A 25,462-nucleotide genomic window follows, 5' to 3' on the forward strand; every position below is an offset into this window, starting at 1 on the left:
GGGTTCGATCCCTGGTCCAGGAAGATCCCACATCCCGCAGAGCAACTAATCCGGTGCGCCAAAACTACTGAACCTACGCTCTAGAGCCCGCGAGCCACAACTACTGAAGCTCGCGCGCCTAGAGCCCGTGCTCTGCAACAAAGAGAAGCCACCGCAGTGAGAAGCCTGCAACCACGACGAAGAGGAGCCCCCGCTCGCCGCTACTAGAGAAAGCCCGCATGCGGCAACAAAGACCCAACGCAGCCAAAAAAGAAAATCCATCCCCACTCAGCTTTCTAATCTCTGGAGCTTTTATTTACTCAACTTTGCATATCATCACAAGCCTATTTGTTGAAGGTATTATACATCTTTACAAGTCAGAAAATGAGATGTAATCAACAGGAGGACGTAGAGGAGGAAAGAATGCAGGGGTTTTGTCTCTGCTTTTAGACAAAGGCAAAGGGAAGCAGCTAACGACAGCCACAAAGATTATACGCTGCCTCTATTAGCCCCCTTAGTATTGCCCCCCACACCGATCGTCTCTTATTAACATACCAACTGTGCCACAGCTCCGTCAGCTCCTGCCTCTCATCCCTTCTCAATGGCAAATTCACGCTAGGGCCTCCACCGCCTCACCCCTTCCCTGGAGCCGCCCAAAGGCTGAGGAGGCCTGAGCGATGGGAATCTAATGCTCCCTCTAGCTTTGTCTTCCACAGGGAAGGTGGAGGGAAATTCCAGCCCCTCACAGACGCCCATTCTTCCTAATAAAGGCATTACTACATGAATAGTGTTATTATACTAATTAAAAATAATAACAATAAAAACAATGAATCAGTCCTCTGGGAGAGGTGAGGATCTCAAAGCACCCCACCTGAACTAGTCTGGTTCCTGTTCTCCGTTGGGGAAACTAAACAACAGAGGCTGGGATGGGTCCTACATTCTTACCCCCAGAGGTGCCCCAGACCAGGCCAGACCAGCTTCTTTCCAACCCAACACTAACCCCATGGCTCATTTCTGGTGTTTGTGTGCACACGAGCGTTTACAGTAGGTCTGGGATGAATTTCCTCACGTTACAATTGTACAGAGGACCCAGGTCTTCCGGGTGTTCTCGTGCCTACCACTCCAGCCACAGGTCACGGAGAGTGAGGTCCCCATTAGGATCCTGACCCAGCTGTATGGAGAGGGAACAGGGCAATAAGGTCCTGCATGACTAGAAAGGACATTGAGAGGAACTGCCTGGCACCAAAGGGCCGTGGATGGGAGCTCCCTGTCACTCTGGTTGGAACAGAAGATAAGCGTGACTCTGTCAAACCCCTGTCCCTCTGCACGAGGTCACTTTTTAGGAAACCTTCTACCGGGAAGATGATAGCTGCATGAGGAGCAGCCATCTATTATCTGTTCAACTGCTTATTCATTCTTTATTGTCTCTTGTCATTTGTATCATCTATTGTATACTTTAACTCCCGGGGGCAGACAGAGGGTTTATGAACTCTACTTATTCAGTGTTAGATACTGTACTACATTCAAAGAGGCTCTTAACAGAGGCATTTTTGCTGATGGTGATGACAAGGATAGTAGAGGGCGTCCATACACGCAAAGCAGCCTGCCCTGGAGGAGACCGTCCACTGCACTTTGTGAAACCAGAGGCAAGGGACAAACAAGCATACACACACAACTCTTGCAGGACTTAGAGAGAAACTGTACCGGATCAGCCAAACCAGGGACAGAAATGAGATCAAAGATTCTCCAAATTAGTGGAGACACACCTTCCACTCCCAGGGGTGACTCACATCAAGTTTACCCAACACAGAGTCCAAATTTACAAAACAAAGCAGAAAACAAGTCACAATGTGGAGAACATACCAGTTAACAGTTAAAGCAGGTAGAGTGGGTCAAAGAAGTAAGACCTAAGTCAACTCTGAAGGTAACCTAACACACTACGAAATATCCTCTATAGTAGATTAAAGGTGAAGAACCCAAGCAAGTAGAGGACAAATGAAAGGGTAACTAATACACTTTGTAGATATAAAGGTCAGATAAACTCTGAAGGACACTATCATGATTTGAAAAGCAGTGATTATATTGAACCTGCTAAGGTAAGGCAGGGAAGGTTCTGAGTCATGCGAACAAATCCATCCCATTCGCTGTCCGCCTGCCAAAATAAACAAAAAGGAGGCTGCATCCCCCACAACAGCCACTCTGTCTAGTCTTGCAAAGAACCTGATCTTCACAAGCCTGGTCCAAATAGAATAGGGAATACTAATCCTGCAGTCTTCATGGAAAGCACAAACATTCCTAAACTCAACTGCCCTGGGGAGAGTAAGTGAAGCTAGCCCCTGAGGTGTATGCTGACGCTAAGCCACTCTCCATATCAGACGGTGAGATGAGGATTAAAGACCACAGGTGACAAAAGCCTCTCTCTATGTCAAGAGTCAAGATGCCCCTGACCACAAAAGTCAGATTAAGTCAACAAATAGAGAAAAATCAATTTCTGACATGCACTTTAGTAAATGATATAAAAGAATACAAAAGTTACATATATGGTTCCTGCCCTGAAAGAGCTTACAATTTTGCTGGGGGCACAAAATACAAGTCAGCCAGAGAATACAATCTATAACAAAGCAGATGTTACTTTTTTTTTTTTTAGAAAGACCCCTTATTCTGTAAGGACCCCTTATTCTTCCATCAAACCTACACTGGAAAACTTGGATCCTGGATCAATCCACCTGTCTGCTTTCTCAGTATCTACACTCAGGTTGTTGAGTGCTTCGGGGGCCAGAGGGAAAGAACGAACGAATGCACCCTTGCACCCGCGCACACACACAGCCCCTACTCTCAGCAGATAACTTCACCCCCTACTTTTAGAGAGAACAGGAGCCATCAGGGGAAATTCCCTCGCCTCTAATCAACCAACTTGACCACCTGCATTCTTGCCTTCCTCCCTCTTATCTTTCTCATCAGGCACATTCCTCTTTTGACTCCAGATTCCATGCTCTCATCGATTATTCTCTCCCTCCCTTGAATTTTATTCTTTCCTCTGCTGACTCTTCTCAAACAGCACTTAAACACGCTTTAAGTCTCTTCTGCGTTACAATTAACAAACAAAACACCCCCTACCCTGCATCCCCCTCTACATAGTCATGCCTTCCTCCTCTCTGTTCCATCAAAGTCTAGGTTTCAAAACGCACTTCTCATTCACTCCCCAGCCCACTGCTTTCTGGACCGCACTTCCCACATTGCCACTGGAAATGCTCCAGGATAGGTGACCTTTCTATCAGAGCCTACAGCCCTTACCTCGCTTGACCTCTATATAATCTGACAATGTATGGGACACCTTCCTTCTAGAACTCGCTTCTCTCCTCTTCCTCCTACATCTCTGGCCACTCCCTTTCGGTGGATGGTTTCCTTCACAGGATCCCCTTCCTCTGTTCCCCAAACCACCCTCCCTTTGGAGTTCCCCAGAGTTTTTCTGTCTCAAACCTCTTCTCACTGTACACACACTTGCTCAGCAATCTCTTGGTCCATCCACTCCTGTGGCTCTGATTCCAGAAGCTGACAGCTGCCCGATCTATAGCTCTCCTGAGCTCCACATTGTATACAACCACCTACTACAGGGCACCTCTGCCAGCATCCCACAGAAACCTCAACCTCAACGCAACCAAAGCTGAACTCAGTACCATCCCCTGCACCAGCACTGCCACCACGTCACTGGAAATAACCTTCCTCTCCTTACACTCCCAATTTTAGTTAATGACACCCCCCACCCACACAGAAAACTGCAAGTCATCCTAGGTTCTTCCCTCTCCCCTCATATGCCACATTCAATTATAGGTGTCAAAATACATGGGGGCTTCCCTGGTGGCACAGTGGTTAAGAATCCGCCTGCCAATGCAGGGGACACGGGTTCGAGCCCTGGTCCAGGAAGATCCCACATGCCGCACAGCAACTAAGCCCGTGCGCCACAACTACTGAGCCTGTGCTCTAGAGCCCGTGACCCAAAACTACTGAGCCCGAGCGCCACAACTACTGAAGCCCACGCGCCTAGAGCCCGTGTTCTGCAACAAAAGCCACCCCAATGAGAAGCCCGCGCACCACAACAGAGTGGCTCCCACTCGCAGCAACTAGAGAAAGCCCGCGCGCAGCAACAAAGACCCAACGCAGCCCAAAAAATAAATAAATAAATATATGGATTTTACCCCTTAACGTTTCTTGATTTGTCCACTTTACATTACTAGGTCCACAACCTTAGTTTACACTCTAATCACTCCTAAATTACTGTAACAGCCTCCTAACTAGTCTGTCACTGGACTTACCCCTCTCCAATCCTCCTTCACGACTCTGCCAGAGCAGGGATATTTCTGAAATGCAAACCCAACCCTAGTCTTCCTTGCCTAAGATCCTTCAATGGCTCCCAAAAGCCTGTAGGATGAAGTCTAAACTCTGCAGTATGATATACCCAGCCAGTCAACATTCTAGCTCTGCCTACTTTTCCTACCTCATCTCGTTTCTCCTTCCCTCACATCCTGCACTCCAACCTTACTAAGATTCCATATTTCCTCTCCTAAGGCTCTCTCATCCCTACTTCTGTTCATGCTGCCCAGAATGCCCTTTACCTGAACTTTTTGCCCACAGTTCTGAATTCTTTAGGTGACAGCTCAGTCATTTCCTCTTGGATGCCTTCCCTGGCCCTTTCCCACCCTGGCTGTCATGGGTACTCCTCTTCACTACCATGGCACCAGACTCATCTGTTCGATAGCACTCCCTACAATGGACAGTAATTGTCAGTTCACCAATGTTTTCCCTGTTAAACTGTAAGGTCACAGAGATGCAAGGACAGTATCTTTGCTCCTTCAGCACCTTGCCTATTGCCTGGTTCAGAGTAGACACATTCAATAAATGATTACTAGTTAAATGAATGAATGGATCCTCCAAACAAGCCCCCTGACACCCTGGGAGATTAGCACTTCAAGATATAATGGAAGATTTTAGAAGGGATTTAATAGGATTTCTTATGCAATTCTTGGCAGGTATTCCTAGAAGCATACAATGAAGGTTGTCCAGAGAATGGGTAGAATAGGTATTCTGAGGCACTCAAGCATTGTTTAGTTTAAATGAGAAGTAAAGACCAAGAAACACAACCTCAAGTCATAGGTTCAAAGGCACAGCCCTATCTAACAAGTTCAGAATGGAGTAAAATCTTTAAAAGAAGATTTTTATACAAGAAAGAAGATTTTGTTTTGGAATAGCCCTGGCGTGAGGGGTAGTTAATTCTTTTTTTTAAGGCAAAATCTTCTAGAAAAGAGTTAGCAATGTTAGTATAGTATCTGAACTTAAGTCCCTGTACCTGCCCAAAATGTCTCTCAAATATGCCCCTCCCTCTTTAATAACCCTTAATCTAACCTCTTGACTCAATTACAACAGTGACCTCCTAGAGAGTCAGTCTCCGCTCTCATCCATCATTTACAAAGCCACTACGTTAATCCTGTCCATTGCATAAAACTCAGCCTCCCCATATGAACATTCACAGGACCTTCTTTCCCTCCACCCCTAATCTTAATATTTTTTCAATGCTCCTAAGTGCCTCCCACCTCCCCACTAACACACTCCCCAACACAGTATCTGCGTATAGCTACTGGTAGAATACAGTGTACGCAGTGAGCTTATTCACTGTTAGTGACCAACTGAAAAACACAGCCAAAAAAAAAAAAATCCCTTCCTATATATCTCAATCCAACATGCTCCTGTGGGTTGAAACCATCTGAACTCCAAAAGACACTTCAAGCAAGCTTGTTCTTTTCATCAACACAAAGGAACTGTGTTTACATTTCTGAGGAAAAATGATGAGAGAAATTTGCTATGGTAAGAGGGAAGCCAGCAGTACAGCTGGCAAAGCCCTTGCCCAAAAGAAAGATGCTGACTGACCAATTAATTAACTTGTCCTAGGCAACAACCCAAATCATTCCTGATAACAGGCATACATCCCTGATGACTGACACATGGTCATGCAGAGGAAAGCAGTTTTGAACAGAGAAAGAAAAATAAGTGTTTGGGCCCAGTGAAAGCAGACTCACAGTGTAACACAAATGTATGGAACCAAAAGCAAGCTAAGGGTATCAGATCCCAGGCTGGCTAAAAAGGGCCTATCCTTGAGAGCTGCATTCTCTCCAGCTAAAGCACATCTATCTGTTAATTGGCCTGCCTCTCCACACTCCCCACCCACCCCTCCGACACACACATGGAAGGCATATTATCTAAAGTTCTATACACTGTCCTGTATTTTTTTACCATTTTCTACATTAAACACATACTACTTTTACAATATGAAAATAAAATAGTTTTAAAATATGACTTGAAAGTGCTATGACTGCCCTTTCTCTTGAGAGAAATTCCCTGCCAATCGACCACATGCAAAAGAAGTATAAAAAGTCCCTACAATGTAAGAGTATAAAACCTCATTAGGGAAACAATTCTAACAGACATGAGGCAATGCAAGAATAACACAAAACAGTATATAGTTAAAGGGCTAATTATGAGGTAGACATTCTAAGAGATCAGGGAAGGGAGAGATGAATGTCTGATAGACGAATGGAAGAAAGCTGCATGGAGGACACAGGGCTCGTGCTTAGCTTTAAGTAAGAAGAAAGAAATAAGACTTGAAGAATCAGAGAGAAAGGGAGAGGGCATTCCAGGAAGAGAGAACAGAAAGACACAGAGGCAGGTATGAGGACCCAGGGGGAAGGATTACTGAGACCTGCCCAAATGAAGCAGAGAACCAATCACAGTGGATATAGTTAGGTATGCAGGACAAGTCAAATTATGGAAGGCCCCAAAAGCTGGAGACAAAGAATCAGAAATTCAGTGTAATTTATTCCAGGAACTGAGGAGTTCTGGAAGGAAAAATAATATTTTATTAGAAGTAGCAAAAAAAGTTGGAATAAACATTCTTAGATACTGCAAACCAAGCCAATGGGCCTGAAGGGGCTCCTACAGGCCAGGAAATTAGTAAATGCCCCTGACAGAAGCAAGAGAACAGAGGCTTAAACTCCAATCAAAACCATGAAGAGCAGAAGCAGGAGCTTTAGCACACCACACAACCTAGCTGCAACGTGGCTCAACATATAATTACCAGAAGCTGAAAGGGCCAACCTTACTTAGTAAAAGGAGGGCCTGAGTGTTTTCAAGATCATTGAGAAAACACTACCAACTCATTGTGCAACCCATAATTGTTCACTTGTGACTTTGATCCTGTTCCCAGATGTGCACTCTGAAGTATTCTCTCTACTGTGATCTCTAAAACCTGAAATTGGCATTGAAAAGTATCAGGACAATAAGGCCTCAGCTGATGCATTTCCCTGGTGTTCATGATGTCACCTGCCAAGCAAGCAAGCAAGCAGTAGCTCTCATAAGCACTGTTAGCACATGCACACATTTTATGATTTCAACAGCATGAACGTGGCCAAAGCTTGTGATTTCCCAGCAGACGGACTTGACTCACTTTCTGAATTAACAGTGTTCATGTCCAAAAGTAGCAATTAGTCTATTGTTCTGTCTAGAAGCTATCCACTCCATTTCATGGGCTGTGTTCTAAAAAGGAACTTAAAAACTGAGTGTACATTTAACCAAGAGGTTGCTTCAGAGTATCGCTTAAACAATACCAAATCCTAAGCCTGTATTTTCCAACCACTGTGTTAACAAAACTTTATGACTTTGCACTACACTGCTTTTGTATAAAAATTTCAAAGTGATTTATATACCATGAAACCTCTCCCATAATAAAAGAAATCCTTCACAGTTCAGAGATACAGTAAGCCACATAAGGTGTGTGACTGTAGTTCAGAGGCTAAAAACTGATAACAAGAATGATACTTATATACAATGATACTAACAACTAAAGCACTGTCACAATCAACCAAGTCACTGCTCTGATTTTTAATTTCCTTCTATAATAGGAAATTATAATAGGAAATTATAATAGGAAACCTTCATCTAGAAGCCTGGATCCTCTGGCTCTTGAGCAATAATTTAAGTCTCTGCCTAAATTTGCCCAGGTGTATATATAACACTTTCTTTACAGGATATTATGGAGGTCAAATAAGATAATGAATATGAAGCTGCTCTGTAAAATACAAGGTACTATATACATGACGGTTTTTCTAAACATTAATGGCCTAATATGTGCCAAGAGCTCATTTATATTCTCATGGATCCCAAGGAGTTAGTATTATCATCCCCATTTTAACAGATGAGAAACACAAAGATCAGAGGTTAAGCAACTTTTCCAAGGTCACACAGCAGAAGGTAAGTGGCAAAAGTAGGACTGAAGAAATTCAAAGCCTTGTCTCTTTCTACTATATCATATTGCCTTGCTGGTTTTACATATTAAATAGTAGGTAGACCCTTCACTCCTAACTCTCTGTGCGGTAAGTTTTTTAAGTTCTTTTCTATGATATGATAAACAAAAATCAGTCCTAATTAGCTTCATATAACCCATGGCACCTAGTGAGAATTCTGAAGTTTTTAAGTACCAGACAGTCCATGTTACCAACGTTGAAATGTGAATGTTCTCTTTTATTCCTAGTCCAGCCTGGCATGTGAAGGCTTTTCAGTCTTTAGGGCTTTGTGAAAACAGAAAGTATAATTCCTCCTGAACCAACTTACATATTACCCATGCTCCTTAACCAACCACCTCGAATCCAGATTGTTTTTAAACCTCCTCCCTAAAACCTAAAACTCTGTCCATATGTGGCCTAGAATAGAGTTTGACTCTACACTAAGAAAAGAATCAGATCCGGGTCCTCCTACCTCTTCGACTACTGTTCTTTCTTAGTTTCCGTTGGTGTTCACAGGGACCTCAGTCTACAGAGCGGAGAACTTTGTCATGGGCCCATATCATCATCTGGATGAAACATGCCTCTTTTCTTTGTTTTCATGTTTACCAAGCAACCATCTGATTACAAGCTTCATAAGCACTTTGGTATAAGGAAAAGGGTGCTCCAGATAGCAATGTAAATATTTCCAATCACTGCACAGGTATGTCCTCTATTATGAAGTAATAAAATTGGTGTACGAATTTTTTTTTTTTTTTTAACTTTCAATGACTGACTCCCCCAGTGCCTACGGAATAAAGCCACAAAAGAATCTTTACAAGCTGGACTCTGAGTTCTTTACAGTATCATCTGCTCCCACAAAACTCTAGCCCTTCAGTCGCATCCAACTACTCCTGTTCCTCGAACCGTTCATCTCTTCATGCCTTTGCACGTTATTTATTCCCTCTGCCTTCTCCCCTCCCTACCGCCCTCCATCAGTCTAAATCCCATTCATCCCTAAAGGCTCCCTCAAGTGTCACCACTTTTGTCAAATCTCCCAGTGAACCCCAAGTAGGGTATTCATCCCTCCCCTTGCTTCCATAGTACTTTATCCACACCTCTGTTCTAGCATTTATCATGTTTTGCATATATCTTTCCCGTGCTAGATTGAATAACCAAGGGCAGGATCCAGATCTCATTCATAATTCTGGCATCTCCAGTGGCTAACGCTGTGTTATCTCTAACAGATATATAACAATTGTTGGTTGGAGGACTGGAAGAATGAAGAACCTACCCTGACTCTGTCAGGGTGCTGCCCACTCTGAAATGTTAGGATCCAGAGTTATTACCTAATACCTCCTGTTTGCTGGCCAGTCAGGCTCTGAAAGAGGCTTTGGGATATTCAGGAAATAAAACAGAGTGTTTACGTCCATGCTAAATCATCTAATCCTGCCAAAACCATGCTCATGACCAACATACAGGAAAATGGTTGCCAAGCACAATTCTGGAAAACCAGTGCTTGACAACCATCCTTAATACAGCTGCAATACATACTGCTCTATTTCCTTCACAATGCAAATGCATCACTTCCCTTCTCATCTTTGCCCCTTCCAGGTCAGTTTACGCAGCTGAAAACTTTAGCTCTCCTTCAGAATACAAAAATTCTACTCCATTTGTAGAAATGAGGTGACTACAAATTAATAGCAGCAGAAAGAGAGATCCAAGTAATTTAGTGGCCAAACAGTGAGTGTCTAGGACCCCATCATCATCAATATCTCTTTCCCCAAGTCTCTCCAAATCTAATTCCTGGCTTTAACCTCACAAACTACCTCCCCAGCTGACTCTATTGATTCCAGCTTAGGCAAACAGTTCTCCAATAAGGTAGTAAGGGGATTTCTAAGTCTGGAAAATGCAGAAATTCCACACAGCAAAGTAACAAAGGCCAGGGTGCTAATCCACCCTGACTTCCCAGTGAGAATGGTGCAGTGGGGGGAAGAGAAATTCTTCTACACCTATCATAAAGCAGACTGCACAACAGACTCATACAGCTCAAGTTAATTTACTCTGGCCAACCATTTTTGACTCATTCTTCCCCTCAAGAGAGAGATCTGTGTCTGGGAAGGACCAAATTCCTATACACCTGATCAAAGTCCTTCAGAGGAAGGCCAAACTGAGAGAGACAGCTAAAAGAACTGGACACAGGAGCCTCTCCTGGAATACGCTCTGCTTCCCCCTTCTTTCCTAGTTTCATATGGCAGCAATTCAACTTCCTTTCAGCTGGAGGCCACCAGCAATATGATTCATTGAGGTACTGGGATTTCTTCACCTATTTTTGTTTTAATTCTGCTGGTTTTTAAAGCTGTAACAGCCGAGACAGGCTCAGAGGGTCCTCCCTCTGAAGAATGCAAAGTTGCTCAAAAGCCTGCAAAGGAAACCAGCCACTTAGCAGTATTTTTTTTCAATGAAGTTCAGCAGCACAATCTAACCTCTTTGTGCTCTGAAATGAACCACATTTCTTAAAAGAAAGACCACAGGGGGGTGACAGAAAACTTGCTGCAGGCAGGAAAACCTGGACAGCTTACAGGAGCTAATGCAGAAGAGAACAAGTAGAACTCCCAAGCAGGTCCATTTCAGCATTTTACCTCTCTCTCTCTCCCTCCCTCCCTCCCTCCCTCCCTCTCTCTCTCCCTCCCTCCCTCCCTCCCTCCCTCCCTCTCTCTCTGCTGCATTCCCAAGCAGAACTCTAAAGGCATGAGGGAAAAAAAAAAAAACGTTTTACAGCTTCTTCATTAGTTTCCCTTCACTGAGTAGCTGCCGTAAGCAAGTATGCTGGACTCGGTCAGAAGGGCTGAAGTTTCCTCTCCTTCAGATGAAAAGAAACTAAAGGCCCAGTCACAAGGGCCCCAGCTGAATAAAATAGGAGAAAGTGCTGCCTATGTAGTTTCTGGGAAAATCTCCATGTTTGTGGAAAGCACAACTGCCACACAAAGCAAAACCCCAGAACTGGATGTTAAAGATCAAAGCAGGGGCCTCCTAAGGCCACGCATCCCTGGCTTCCACTAAGGGGCACCTACAGCAGTTAGGGAAATGCGGTCCACCGAGACTCTGGGCCTGTCAAAACTTTCTCTGCAGATACCCGGGCTTTGGATAAGGCATTAACTTGCAGAAGTGCTTAGCAAAAGAGCTTCCAGGAGCGGAAATCCGAGCTCCAAGACAAATCTTTGGGGGGGCGGGGAGGGGGGAGCATAGACCCCTGCCTCGATCAGGCTGGAAGCCCAGGGGCTGGGGGTGGCAGGAGGCCTCGCCACCAAAACTGCACATTCACCGACCCCGGCCGACGCTCGACCGCTGCCCCCCCGACCCCCAAGTCACCAAGGTGGTTCACAACCTCGGCTGCCACGCGACTAAGCGGAGGCCGAGGGAGACAAAAGGGGACGAGGGACCCTCGGCGGGCACGCGGAGGTCCGAGCCTCCCCAGGAACGGGAGGCTTCTCCCGCCCCAGCTCCTCCTCCTCTCCTTCCCCTCCCCGCACTCCCCGCCGCGTTAGGTCTCCGAAACAGCGCCCGGCCTCGCCTCCTTCCAGCGGGGGCCAGATAACAGGGCACTAGAATGTAACTAGTGCTGTGAAGACGCCGTCCCTGGTGGGAGAGGGCTCGGAGGCTCATCTCAACTCTGGAAACGAGCCGGTCCCGGCCCCCGGCGGCTCCGGCCCGGCCCCAGCGCCGGTGGGCGCCACCCCGCCCGCCGCCCCACCTGCCGCGGGCCCCGGCTCCGGCCAGTCCCCGGGCCGCCCGCCCGCCGCCGCACCTTTGTAGCGCTCCAGCACATCCTCGTACGCCTGCACGAACTCCTTCTCCTGGCTGCGGTTGGCCGGCTGCTGACCCGGCACGTAGCCGGCCATGGCCGCCCGCGCCGCGCTCTCCCAGGGCCCCGGCGGGCGCCGCTTGCAGGTCCGCGCGCTGAGGCGACGGCCCCAGCCTCGGCCCTTTGTGCGGCCCGGGACGGCGGCAGCGGCGCCCTGGCTCTCGGCTCTCCGCTCCGCGCCTGCCCTGCCGGCCTGCCGCTCGCTCTCCGCTCCTCAGCCCGCTCGCGCTCCGCCGCCGGTCCCGCTGGCGTTTCCGCCTCCCCACCCCTCGGCTCCGCTCCTCCCTCAGCCCACCCCGCCCGCGGCGGCGGCAGCGGCTCCTCCCGTCAGGAGCGCCAGGCCCGGCCCGCTCCCCGCCCCTCTTCCCGCCGCCTCCGCGGCCCGGCGCGTCCTCGGCCCCGGGGCGGCCCAGCCAGGTCCCCCCCCCCAGGTCCCCCCCGCCGCCACCACACACACACACACCGGGGGCTGTGGACCTCCGCGCGGCCGGGCAGGGGAGGGGGCCGGGGTTGGGGGCCGGGAGGCCAGCCCCCGCGGGGGCGTTCCGCCGGAGCCCCGCTGGGTGGGAGGCCCCTGGCGCGTCGGGATGAAAGGCCTGGCCGGCCGCAGGGGCCGCGCGAGGCCGAGGCCCACTCCGCGGGGCGGGAGGGCTGCCCCGCTCGGGGCGGACCCACACCCGGAGCCGGGACAAAGGAGGGAGCCCGCTGGCTGGAGAGAAACCGAGCTGGGCCTGTGCGGCGGCTGGAGAAGAACCCAGAGACACTGAACGGAAGGGAGCGAGCCAAAGACCTAGATAGATCGCAGGGCCAGACGCGGTCCGAATGAGGCCGGGTCAAGATCCAGAGGGGCTGCCGGGTGAGGCCAAGGGAACACTCAGACCACAAAGAATCCCAGGAACAAAGGGTTTTCCAGAAACGGAAGAAACTGAACTCGAAATGAGAGAGCCTACCCAGCACCATGAAGTAAACCAGGCCCAGAACGAGGAGCCAGAGCCTGAGAAATGACAACTGAGGGAATGAAAACAGGATTCTGACTGCACCGTGGGGTGAATAAGTGGAGAGACAGGAGGACACACATCTATGGGGAAAAGATGCAACAGGATTATTATACTGTGACAGCCTCAGGCACAGAAAGGCTTAGATCAAAAGGGAGAAATGTGGGAACCTGAGACTGAATCAGGACTGCTATGGAACAAAGAAAAGAATTCTGGAGCATAGCTGCTCAGGGAAGAAAAAGGGAAGCCAATTATTCTCTGTCATCAGGGAAAAGGAAAGAATGAAAAAAGGACGCTGGTAAATATGGGTAGGGATGTACTGGAGACAATTTTGAGAAGGGAGTTCCCAGTATCCTCTGATCCTGCATTCAGTTGTGTATCCTTCAGACCCAATATTCACAGACTGCATTGGGGCCAAGAGCAGTGAACGAGGAACTCAGGTAAAAGCAGGTGATTTTTTGCCCACATCTACCCCCATCCAGCCATTACCCTCCCCAGCCTCAACAAGCCTGTTGATTTGGGGGATGGGGGGAGCAGGTGGAAAAGTGGTTCTGGGTTAAAAGCTAGGCTGGCTGATCTCATAGTAACAGCACGCTAGCAAGTAAAAGGAGAATTCATGTGACACTGAGCAGACAAAACTGGGACTCAGGCTTCCACTTCAGTTCCCATTCTGAGATTTTTAAGAGAAGCTTCTCACCCCCAGGGCAAGGCCTGCATCTCTGTACGCTAGGAGTAGTGCCAAGTATTTGGTCAATGCTCAGCAAGCACATTAATAACAAGAAGAGATGATAGGGCTTCCCTGGTGGCGCAGTGGTTAAGAATCCGCCTGCCAATGTAAGGGACACGGGTTCGAGCCCTGGTCCAGGAAGATCCCACATGCCATGGAGCAACTAAGCCCGTGCGCCACAACTACTGAGCGTGCGCTCTAGAGCCCGCAAGCCACAACTACTGAGCCCACGTGCCATAACTACTGAGCCCACGTGCCACAACTAGTGAGCCCACGTGCCGCAACTACTGAAGCCCGCGTACCTAGAGCCCGTGCTCCGCAAGAAGTCACCACAATGAGAAGCCTGCGCACCACAACAAAGAGTAGTCCCTAAAAAAAAAAAAAAAAAGAGTAGCCCCTGCTCCCCGCAACTAGAGAACATCCTGCGCACAGCAACGAAGACCCAACGCAGCCAAAAATTTAAACAGAGAGATGATGCTTTTCACTAATAGGCGCACGACGGTTGTTTCCACATCATACCATGATCAGAAATGGGGTGAGCAAGTCATTAATCATATCTTTTTCCATCAAGTTTTGCTGGCCTGCCCAAGTTCTAGGCATAGAGACCATACAGGGAAAGGCCTGAAAGAGGACGGACAGGGAGGATCCTTGGGCAAATGCTCATTTCCTTCCAGTTTAGTCCTGTGTGCTCAAAAAAAGCTAGTTTGCAGTTTGGCATCAGTGGCTAATGAGTTCAGTTTAAGAAAAGGAAAAGAAGAAGCTTGAGGTTTATTCTTTTTAAAATAAATAAGAAGCTTTTAGTAGAAAATGCAGAATGAAGGAGTCGGTGATTGATGGCATAAGCACATCTTTCGTAAACAGCAGAGAATACAGAAATGCTAACTCTGAGGATCTTGACTGTATCAGTGCTGAGTCATCTGCATTTCCTATATTATTTTATACCAGTGGGGCTAGGAAGTCCCAGACACAGGCACACACCTCCACCCTCGCCCCCAAACAGACATCTGCCTCCTCGTTTTCATCACAGTAAATAGGAAAGTCCCTCCATCCCCTCCTGGAGCTGCTACACACACCACTTAGCAGGTTCCTCAAGAATTGTGAGTGAGGTTTGCCAAAGGTGAGGAAAGACTAGGGCAGGAAGGGAGTAACAGTCTGTTCTGGGAACCAGGCTTTGTTGAAGGCCTGGGGGCGATTTGGGGGAGAGGGCAAGGGGTTGAGATTACCATTAAGAAGCATGGTAATCAAGGAAGAAAGTTCTGGTTTGGGTTGTGGCTAGAAGGGCTTCTCAGACTCAAGTAGCTTTCTTGACAAGATTTGCATTTAAATGCTCCTAAGAGATTTCGAAGTAATGCATTCTTCTAATGAATGGGAAGGGGGAAGTCCACATGTTTGGCTGATGTTCCTGTTTTATATAGAGAAAATTTTACAAGGATAGAGGAACAAAGCGGCTGCTGGGGGGGGGGATGGGAAGAAGGAAGCATAGGAAGGGGAGGTTTTTGGGTTTTTCCAAGCAACAGTCTAAATTTATAGCCAGACCACACAACTGGGACAGCTCTGAGGCTTTCTCCTTTTGGTCTATGATTTTCCTTCGCTTCAATGGTGAGAATGCTATTGCATTTCTAAAGAGGCTGCAATGGGGGTAAGCTGAAGGAGGCAGGGTGTACTCAGAAGGGCATCTAGTGGGGGGAAGGGGTAGTGCAAGTAAATAAAGCTCTTTCTGAGTGTCCTCCCCCACTTAAGCCTCACCAGGTGCCTCTCTCCCTGAAGCTCAACTTCTTTCAGCTCCTCCAAGGGACTCTCTCGCCTCAGGGCCTTCCCACCTGCTTTTCTCCCAGGCCAGAACCCTTCACTCCTCTCCTCTTTGGGCCTGGCTCACTCCTACTCAGGCCTCTGCTGAAAATCCCACAGGGAAGCCTGCCTTCATCCCCCAGATTAGCAGGCCCTCCTGCCTCTCTACTCCCCTTTGGTAATAGCCAAAGTTATTTGGTTTGTTACAGGTTCAGTGTCTTTCATCCTTACTAAATCACTAGCTCCCTGAGGGCTGCGGGTGCTGTGTGTCTTGTTCACCACAGGGTCCTTAGCATTGAGCAAAGGACCTGGTACATAGAGGGCACTCATTAAATATGTTTTAATTTTTGATTAAATGCATGAACGACTGAACCAGATGATCCTAAAATACTCAGCTGCCCGTAGCTTCTGACTAGCTAGAAGGCTAGCGTCTTTAAGAAGAGACTATGCTTCTCTCACAGCTTCCCTTATCCCTGCCTGGCATTCAAAGTCCTCCATATTTTGACATCTACCTTCCTTTACAGTCTGATCTCCCCTTATACCCTCACATTCAGCACCTTCCCCTGTAATCAAACTCGGAGCCTTTGCCTGGAATGTCCTCCACCCTCAACTCCACCTACTGAACCCCTACCCATCTTGAAAGCTCACCTGAAACGACTTGAAGTTATTTTTAGTCAATCCAGGTAGAAGAGGCTCTTCTCCTCAAAATCCCAACTGCATTTTCTTTCCCCTATTCCTCGGGCAACCACACGCACTGTGCATGTCTGCATCGCTGCCTCCTTAACCTCCTGGTTCATAAGTTCTTTGAGGCGCAGGTATCTATTTCACCTTCTTCATCACAGGGCCTAACACAATGCTTTGCACCTAGTGGGCGTTCAGTAAATATTTGCTGAAGGCGTGGATGCCTCGCTGAAGACATACGGAGATGGGGGTGTGAGCTAGATCTGCGATTCAAGACAGTTGAGAGTCCAACATACTGTCCACTCAGTGGCCAAGAGCTGACGGCATTTCATGTGCAGGGAGGAAAGAGGGAAGTGCAAAATCATTTCTCCTGTTACTGCTCCTCTTCCAATCTCTGGAAAGTTTACTCCTAGCACTTCTTCAGCTTGGCGCATGTTGCATTATTTTACATGTGTTAATTGATGCTTTATAAATAAATTCTTTGCTAGTAGGGTGTGTGTGTGTGTGTGTGTGTGTGTTTTCTCTGTTCCTCTTTGAAGGGGTTAGCTGTCTCCTGTGCCCTAATAGTAGCTGGAGCCAGACAGCCAGACACTGAAGGGGCTGCCCCAAGCCCTATCCTTTGGCCAGCTCTTGGGAGAAAATCTAGTTCTAGGCTCAGAAGACCCGTCTCCAGGTTCAGCCCCACCATCCTTTTAGACACCAGCTTTAGCCAATCCCAGCCAAAGCTCCTTTTCGGCCCAGACCCTGGAAACGCTTGCTAAACTTTGCCTCAAGTTCCCAAATCTGCTCTGGGGTAGGAAGGCTTTGCCTACTATCATGCTGCCCTCTTCTGTTCAGAAAGTGAAAAACTGCTAATTTAAGAGGCCGGGATGGTGCCAGCCACCCAGGAAGACAAGATCCCAGCCACCGGGCAGCCCATCACCCCGTCACCATAGCAACCTTCAAAATGGTTACTCAGCCATCTGGGTTACCATAGCAACTGGCCAAGTCTCTCCACCTCAGCCTCTCCCTGGGCCTTCTCCCCTGGCTTGTCAGAGCCAATGCCAAAGAATCTTCCCTCTTTACTGGGGGAAATGAGCAGAAGCTGGACCCCTGATAGGCAGCTGTCCCAAAGGGGCGTGGAACACCTTGCCCGCCCTCGGCTTCCCGAGGCTCAGTGGAGATAATGGGTGTTAAGGCACTCTGTGAACCCTGAAGTGGCACACAGATGTTAGCTGTCATTAAACCACTGTTCCTTGTAATGGGGAAGGCAGTGGGTTGCCCTAGGCAGAGCTAGTGCCATTCCCAGCTTGGTCCCCTCACTGGCTGGGAGACCTTGAGCAAGTTACCCAACTCTCTGGGTTTCTGTTTCCTCTACTCCAGCACGTCGGCCTCCTAAAGTTATTTTGAGGATTAGGTCAAACATAGCATGTAAGATCCTAAGCACAAAGCCCAGCATTTGGAACATATCAATAGTAGCTGGAAAAGGTACTGGCCCCTCGCCTATCTCCCAGTCTCTGTGAATATAACTGCTCCATTTTCCCTTTTTAAGGAATCAGGCCAACCTGAGCCCTATTTGCTCAACCGCACCCAACCTCCCTTCCTGCTCTGGGGCAGGGGAGGGCCTCATCCTGTGTGGGGCCTCCCGAGTTCCTACCAAACAGGGCCATGGGCAGTCTGTACCCTTTGGGGAATTGGGAGCTTCCCCAGATTAGGAGCTGTGGCTCGTGACCTACGAAGCTCCCTCCAGTTGACACAACATCTCCCCAACCAGTACTCCCTCAGGAACAGTTCACCAGCAACAGGGCAGGCCTGGGGCACAGGCCCCTCCCACAAGAACAAAATTCCTTCCCTCTATGATTTAAAAGACTTCACTCCTACTGCATCTCAACTTCAGTCTCTCAAGACAGAATCCTCAAAATCTAGGTTAGGGGTACTTTCCTCAAGTACATTGGCAGGGCGCTGATTCCAACCCAGGGTCTGCGGATTTGAAGTGTTTTAGGCAAAACAGACAGACACATTCCTCAGAAACCAAGTTCACTCCCAGAACCAGGTATGCTCCAGCCTAGCTCTGTGTTTCTGGGAGTAGGGCATGAACCTCAAGCTGGAAGGAACGGAGGATCAGACAAGCGACACTGAAACACCCCTGGGCCAGGAGGCAGGATCCCTCCTGATATTTCTGCGAAATGCTTCAGTGGAACTTGACCAGACTTCAGATAGAACTACTGAGCAGATAAACTGATATATTTCCTACTGGGGGAAAGGCAATATAATATCAGAGTTTAAAAGTGTGGGAGGTGCAAGTATGTGATTTCTGGAACTTCCACCTATGTAACTGGGGAGGCAGAATTGGGGTGTGTGTATGAAATAAGACTAGCCATGAATGGATAACTCTTGAATCTGGATGACTGATAGGGGTTCACTGTATTCTCACTACTTTAGTACACGTTTAAAGTGTTCTGAAGAAAGCTGGGAACTTGGAGTTAGGCCAACCTGAACCCCAGCAATGAACAATTCCAAAGGGCACATGCCCGTGTTGTGTTTCAGGGGACGCTGAGCACATTCAGCAATGCTGCATCCCGGCTCCACTGCTGGCCAAGTGTATGAGCTCAAACAAGTTCCTTAACTTTCCTCTCTGTAAACAGGGAGAAGAGCACCTACTTCCCAAGGTTCCATGAGTTTTCAACGATATATGGAAAATGCCTGGCACACATCTCAGACTCAATACACAGGAGCTTTTCCAACTACTATTTACTAGGGGATCCCAGCTGGCATCAGCTCTCAGGAGCTCCTGGACTGAGTCCAGAGTTCAACTCCTCAGACTAACCTCTGGATTCTTTAACTCCTAACTCCCACCAGCTGTTCTCTCTTCATTTCCCTTCTTTCCTTTCTATTGAGGCCAAAGAAAGGAGAGCAAGAATAGAAACAAGCAACAGGGACATGCCCTCTCTTTTCAGACTGTCCTGGCAAATTCCTATTTCTTTTCCAAGTCCCAGATCAAATGCCATCATTGCTCTAAGCTAGGAGGCAGGGCAGAAGTAGGAGGAAGCCCTTCCCTCTCAGAACGTCCTCACAACTCGGCTGACAATGTGCGCAGCTCATGGCACATCCTAGCTGCCTTTACAGGTGGGAGCTGCGTTCTGAAGCCTAGTCTGAGCCTAGCACAAAGCAGTCCTAGGAATATGTGTTAAATGAACATGTGCATGATCAATGAATGAGCAAAGAAATGAATCAATGCAGTCATGAATTAGTGAACAAGTGTATGAGTGAATGAATGATATTAATGAGAAGAGCTAACACGTATCAAGTCTGACTGCATAGCAGGCATGGGCCAGGCCCCTCACTCCCACTATCTCATTTAACCCACTCTGCAAGACCTGGCGGTGGCACTCGTGCTCCCCCATTTTACCCGTGAGAAAGTGTGGCTCAGTGAGGTTAGTAACTTCTCAGGGTCACCCAACTGATGAAGTGATGGAACTGGCACTCCAGCTGACTCCCAAAGCCATTCCCTGGAGTGAATGAATGGCAGATTTAAGAGGGAATGAGAAGGGAAGAGGATGCCTAGAGACACACCCACTGAGGCTCCAAGCAGAATCCTCCCCTTGACCACAAGGCAAAAGCCTGGTACCTTCTGGGGTAGGGGCGGGACATAGCTGAGAACAGAAACTTCAGCCCATAATCACTCTTCAAGTTACAGGGGCTTCCAGACCTTCTCTGCAGCAGCATCCTGAGTCGGGGCGGAGATTCGAGCCAGGGACACCAGTTCTGCTTCCGCAGGAGAGCCAAGGCAGAGCCAGGAAGCCGGCTGGCTTCTACCCGACAGGTGGCAACAGGCAGACCAGGGGCCAAATCACAGCAGGTCCTAGCCACAGCAACTGGCCAGGCTCAGGATAGCACTTTGGTGATGATGGGTTCTTAACACTCACACCCAGGTGTGTTCACAGGCCTTTCCCCAGGAGGAGGACTGCTGGAATAAAAGGCAAGTGCAGCCGCAGATGCTGCTGCGCTGTCAGCGCCTCTGGAAGCATCAAGTCTCTAACCCCACAAATGACAGCGTTCCACAGCCCCCAAATTAACCCATTCTTCCTCCGCATTCCTAACCTCGGTCCTAGGCTGCTCCAGAACAGAAAGGCGTGAGTCAGGCTGACATTCCAAACCTGCCTTTGTGTCACCGGGGAAGTCACTAGAAAAGCATGATGGGAATCCAGTGGCATAAAGACGGCACCTTGCAATGTGACAACCACCTTCCCTGACTAGCTGCGGTCCCACAGGGACCCCGAGCCTCAGAAAAAGGATAGCTTGGCTGTCTTTTCTGCTGCCTGCACAGAATTCTGCCCACGTGGTCATTTTCCATCCCTGCGGCTAATGTGACCCACATTTACTTTCAAAGAGCTGGAGCTGAGCCGGTGGTGTGTAGCTGCAATCCATTCTGCCCCACTTTCAGGGACTCTCTCCTGTTCATCTCTCCTGCTACGGAAACGGAGCTCCAGGACAGGGTCAGGGACTCTGAGGATATTGCCAGGAAGAAGTAGAGAAGCTAGAAAGGAGGAGGAGCCTTGGGCTCAGGAGTAGGGATTCCCAATAGAATTGCTTTTAGGGCTCCATTTTCCACCCCTGCATCCCCTTTTTCCCATACTGGCTTGGCCAGAAACACACACACACACACACACACACACACACACACTCACACTTCCATCTGCTCTCTGACAAAGCCCTGGAGTGAACAAAAGAAAGAGACAGGACTAAGAGGCCTGGGGCCACTTCCTCGCTCACCTAGGAAACTACTGGCTTCCTGGAGTCCCCACTGCCTCTTCTAGTTGCCCAGGGAAGATACAAAGAATGACACACAAAGTGCAGTAATAGACATGTTAACCCATGTTTGTCCAGTATGTTCTGACTTTCATCCAATGATCATTCGAAGCAGATGTCATTATCTCCCCTTTACAGATAAGGAAACCGAAGCCCTAAGAAATGAAGTCATTTGCCCAAGTTTTCTGACACCAGATCCACTTGTCTTCACAGTGCCTGGCACATAGCTGGGGCTAAACCCACTTTTTAAACTGAATGAATGAACAAGCAGAGAGGCGCCTTCTGAGAGCTTCCATCCTGGAGGAGAGACACATGGGCACAGAGGATTAGGCTTCTTCCTCTGACCAGGCACAAGCTCTTAAGGCTATCTCCCCAGGAGTGAGCCCTTGAGTGACTCCAGCAGCTGTGCTTAGGCTCTGAAAGCAGGAGCAAACACCAGCATCCGAGCTGCATTTCACAGCCCTCCCTGAGCCTCTAGCTTCTAGAGCCCACGCTTTCAGAGTGAGATCCTGGGGCAACACCATGAAGGATGAGATGGGCCTCCTGACTACAGCGAGCTCTCACCAGCGAGAGCTGGAGGGGGAAACATACGTGGAAACAATGAACTTTAATATAAGGCCAGCTGAAACAAGGGCTGGGTAGAGATACGATTGCTGTCTGACTGGAGAGATCAGGGAAGGCTTCCTGGAGGAGACCACGTTGAAGCAAATGTTGAGGATGATGACTTCACCAGCACCTGCTGAGAGGTTCCCAAAAACAAATCCTATAGATTTCTACTGGTTCACCGGGAGGCCAGTCCTTAGCCCTGAGTCCCTGTGCTCTCTTCTTTCACAATACATACAGGAATGTAATTATTCTGTCCCTTCTGTCCTCTTAACTAGACTGAGTTTCATGAAGAAGGGATCACATCTTCAGTCATCCTTAAGTATAAATGCCAAGAACAGGGAGGGTCTTGAATATGTGATGTTAAGATGGTTGAATACCTGATTGATAGGTAGATAAAGAATCCTTCCTGCACCCAGCCCTGCCAAAACAGGGTCCCTTCCTCCAGATACTTTACTGCCATCTGCAGGAAATTTGCCACAATACAAACCTACAATGACAAAAGTATGAATGGTGCCCCCTAGAGTCGTGCAGTGTACAACCATGTGACATGGTCCCGCACTCTTGTTTCTTCCCCCCACTCCTCATAAGCCCCAAGGGATACAGCCTTCTCTCCTCCCCCCTGTTCTACGCTTTGGGGTTGTGTTCCTTGCTCAAGTAGCCTCCTCAGCTCCCCGCTTCCTATCACCCCACCACCCCACCAGTGAATAAGGATATTTCCATTGCTCTTCAATAACAGAGAGCTAAAGGGCTTTGAAGAGTCAGTTTACTAGATCTTTGTCTCTGCTTTTCTCTATAGGTCAGGATCCTGAGGCCTCTCCCAGAAGTGACCAGAATGACTCTCTGGTGAGTCTGGAGACCAAGGCAGCTATTTAGATTGTCTCCTGCAGAAGTTTCCGGCTGGCCTGATTGCCAGGTATTGCCTAAGGGAATGGAAATCGCAATGCCCCGGAGTTAGAAGATCTGGGTCTACCGGTCCTGTATGACTATAGGCAAGTCCCTTAAACCCTTCGGGCCTCAGAACCTAACACGTGTACCACCTAACGCACTGTCACTGTGAAATCTCTGTGATCAACAGAAACAAGGTTTTCTCGTTAATGACTATTATTCCACCTCAATGTGGCCGGGCTTAAGGAGTTGAGAACAGGGCTAGCAAGGACGAGAGAAAGAAAAAATGGAGGGAAAGCATAAGGATGGGAAGAATAGGGTTACCTCATGCGTGGGGCCCCGAGAACCTGTTCTGACTTTGTAGACTGAGATCCGCAGTTTTCCCGGCCCTGACATGCCTCTCCATCTGACACGTGTGATCAGCAGGGGTCCCCCATCCGGCCTCTCCAGCATAGGGGAGGCCCTGAGACCAGCGCAGGACACCGAATGGGGCCAGGGAAGGGGGCGGTCTGTGTATTTGGTGAGACTGATTCAGACACCCCTGCTTGGCTTCAGAACCCAGGCCCATGGGGAGGAGAAAACTGCACAGGCCCCAGCTGGCTTCCAGGATGAGACTGACTTCATTTCCTCCCAGAATGTAAGTTCTAACTTCAGAGAGCTTCAGCGCACATAGGGACTCCCAGACGTGCCCTTCCTGCACCTCACAGGAAGCAATCCCCAAAGAAGGAAGGCTGCCTTTTTAATTACTCTGGTAGAACCCCCATGATGTTCTAAATCACAGGAAGATCTCAGCCAGGCCCTGAAGTAGCGGTCCCGCCTCTTCTCTGCTGCCTCTCTTCTCTCCTGCTAACGAAACACGCCCAACTGCAGCGCACAAGTTATTTTTAACCATGGCAGTCTCCCCGTTTTCAGCCTCACTGGCCCAGCCCCCTTCTCAAGACAGTTATGTGGCAGTGTTAGGACGTAAAGAAGATCAGCCACGGATGCCGGAAACAGAACAGCAACCCCCATCCCTCTGCTCAGTGGGCCCAGCAGCGTTCTGAGGGATTGAGCCCCCTTGGGTCCACTCCATTTCTGTTCTAGACTCGTAATGTTAAACAGCAGGCAAATCATCCCTTGGGGTTCTTCAGAGAAGACTGGAAGGGGAATTCATCACAAAGGGATCTGTAAGTACAGTCATCCCTCGGTATGTGTGGGGGGATTGGTTCCAGAACCCCAGCAGATACCAAAATCCACGGATGCTCAAGTCCCTTATATACAAATTGATGTAATACAGTTGATCCTCCATATCTGCGGGTTCCACACCTATGGATACGGAAGGCCCACTGTGTTCATGTGTGATGGAGGATGGGGCTGCAGGGTGTGAGGAAGGGAGAAGGAGGCCTCCACTCTGGTGCCTTCAGGAGAATGAGGGGTTTGTGTGTCCAGAGGCCCCTCGGTGGGGACCCTTCAAGGCTGGAGACAAATAAAGCCCTTCCTGCATCGTAGGGACAGCTCTGAAACTCTATTGACTGCCTGATGCCATAGGCCCAAAGGTCTCGAGAAGGACTAAAGAGTCCTTCCTCAAGGGCTTCCTATTGCCCACAGAAGGGATTCAAGCTCTCCAGCCTGTCTTCCAGGTCTCCTCCCTTGAAGCTCACCCCCTCTCAAATCCTTTCCTGATTACTTGAGCCCACATAGCCCTCTCCCCGCCTAGCTTTCCACTACAGCCCACTGCCTGTTCCTGGATCACAATCGGTCACATATTGTCCTCTAAGCACTCCTTGCATTCATTCATTCAATACTGGTTGATCTCCAACATGCACGAGGCCCTGTGAAAGGAGCTGGGGGTAAAAACATAAACAAGACATGGTCTGGAATTGCTTATAGTCCTAAGGGAGTGACGGGCACCCCCGTGGGATGACTGCTATGCTGTACCAGGGAACAGAGGAGAGAAAAGTATGAAATGAGAGCGGAGGAGGGAGCTCTGGATACCTCAGGGGGTAATAGGGAGAGGGGAGGCGGCCCTTACAACAGGAGGAGGGGCTCCCGGCACCTCGCAGAGAAGAAAGTTCAGGCATGGAGGCCTGATCCTGCAGGAGGCATGCCTGTGGGAGCTGAGGTACAGCTCAGTGTGGCAGGGTGCCTGGAAGTAGGGCTGATTTTGATGGGTGTTTATGCCACAGCCTTTATTCCACAGGGATGAAAAGCCAAAGCAGGTGTGTGAGCAGCTGAGTAACAGGATCAGGTATGCATTTTTGAACAAAATACTCTGTCAGTCATGTGGAGGAAGTGGGGCAAGACCGGAAGGAAGAGAACTATCGGATGGAGGTTGGAAGGTCCAGGTGAGAGATGACAAAGTGGAGGCAGGCAGGGTGCCTTGTTTGAGGGACACAAAGGAGGTAGCAGGACAGGCCTTGGTGATGGACTGCAAGTGGGTGATGTCACTGAATCCACTACAGGCACTGCTTTGTCTGTCTTTCTGTCTGCACCCTGGCACCAGCACCTGCTGAGATGCTGAACACAACCCACGGAGGCAGCTCTGGATGCCTCTGGTGGAAGCAGCAGAGAGAGCACTTCCCCCTTACAGAGCCAAGAGCCGTGCGAAGAGCTTTACATACATTATCTCATCTAATCCTCAAAACAGCCCTGCACAGGAACTATTCTCAAGATGAGGAAGGTGAAGCTTAGGCAGGGTGAGAGACTTGCCCACAATCACACAGCTGGTTGGTGGCAGGGCCACAATCCAGCACCTCCCCTCTCTGACTCCAAAAATCCAGCACCTCCCCTCTCTGACTCCAAAAATCCAGCACCTCCCCTCTCTGACTCCAAAAATCCAGCACCTCCCCTCTCTGACTCCAAA

The 25,462-nt window shown here is 48.8% G+C and overlaps 1 protein-coding gene across 3 annotated transcripts in view; it reads right to left on the minus strand.

The window, feature by feature from the left end:
- The window catches only part of MACF1 (microtubule actin crosslinking factor 1), a 342,346-nt gene that overhangs the window by 315,907 nt on the left and 977 nt on the right, over positions 1-25,462 (minus strand). The window contains exon 1 of one of the 3 annotated variants that reach the window (XM_029231105.1): positions 12,094-12,363. The exons of the other annotated variants lie outside the window; for them this stretch is intronic. Coding sequence (XP_029086938.1) covers positions 12,094-12,187 — 94 coding nt within the window. The 5' untranslated portion in view covers positions 12,188-12,363. Of the gene's footprint in view, positions 1-12,093; positions 12,364-25,462 lie in introns of those variants that run through there. 3 annotated transcript variants of the gene reach the window in all.

The sequence above is a fragment of the Monodon monoceros genome, unplaced genomic scaffold (assembly GCF_005190385.1).
Source record: "Monodon monoceros isolate NGI ecotype Baffin Bay Population unplaced genomic scaffold, NGI_Narwhal_1 Super_Scaffold_18, whole genome shotgun sequence".
In the NCBI taxonomy this organism is placed as follows: Eukaryota; Metazoa; Chordata; class Mammalia; order Artiodactyla; family Monodontidae; genus Monodon; species Monodon monoceros.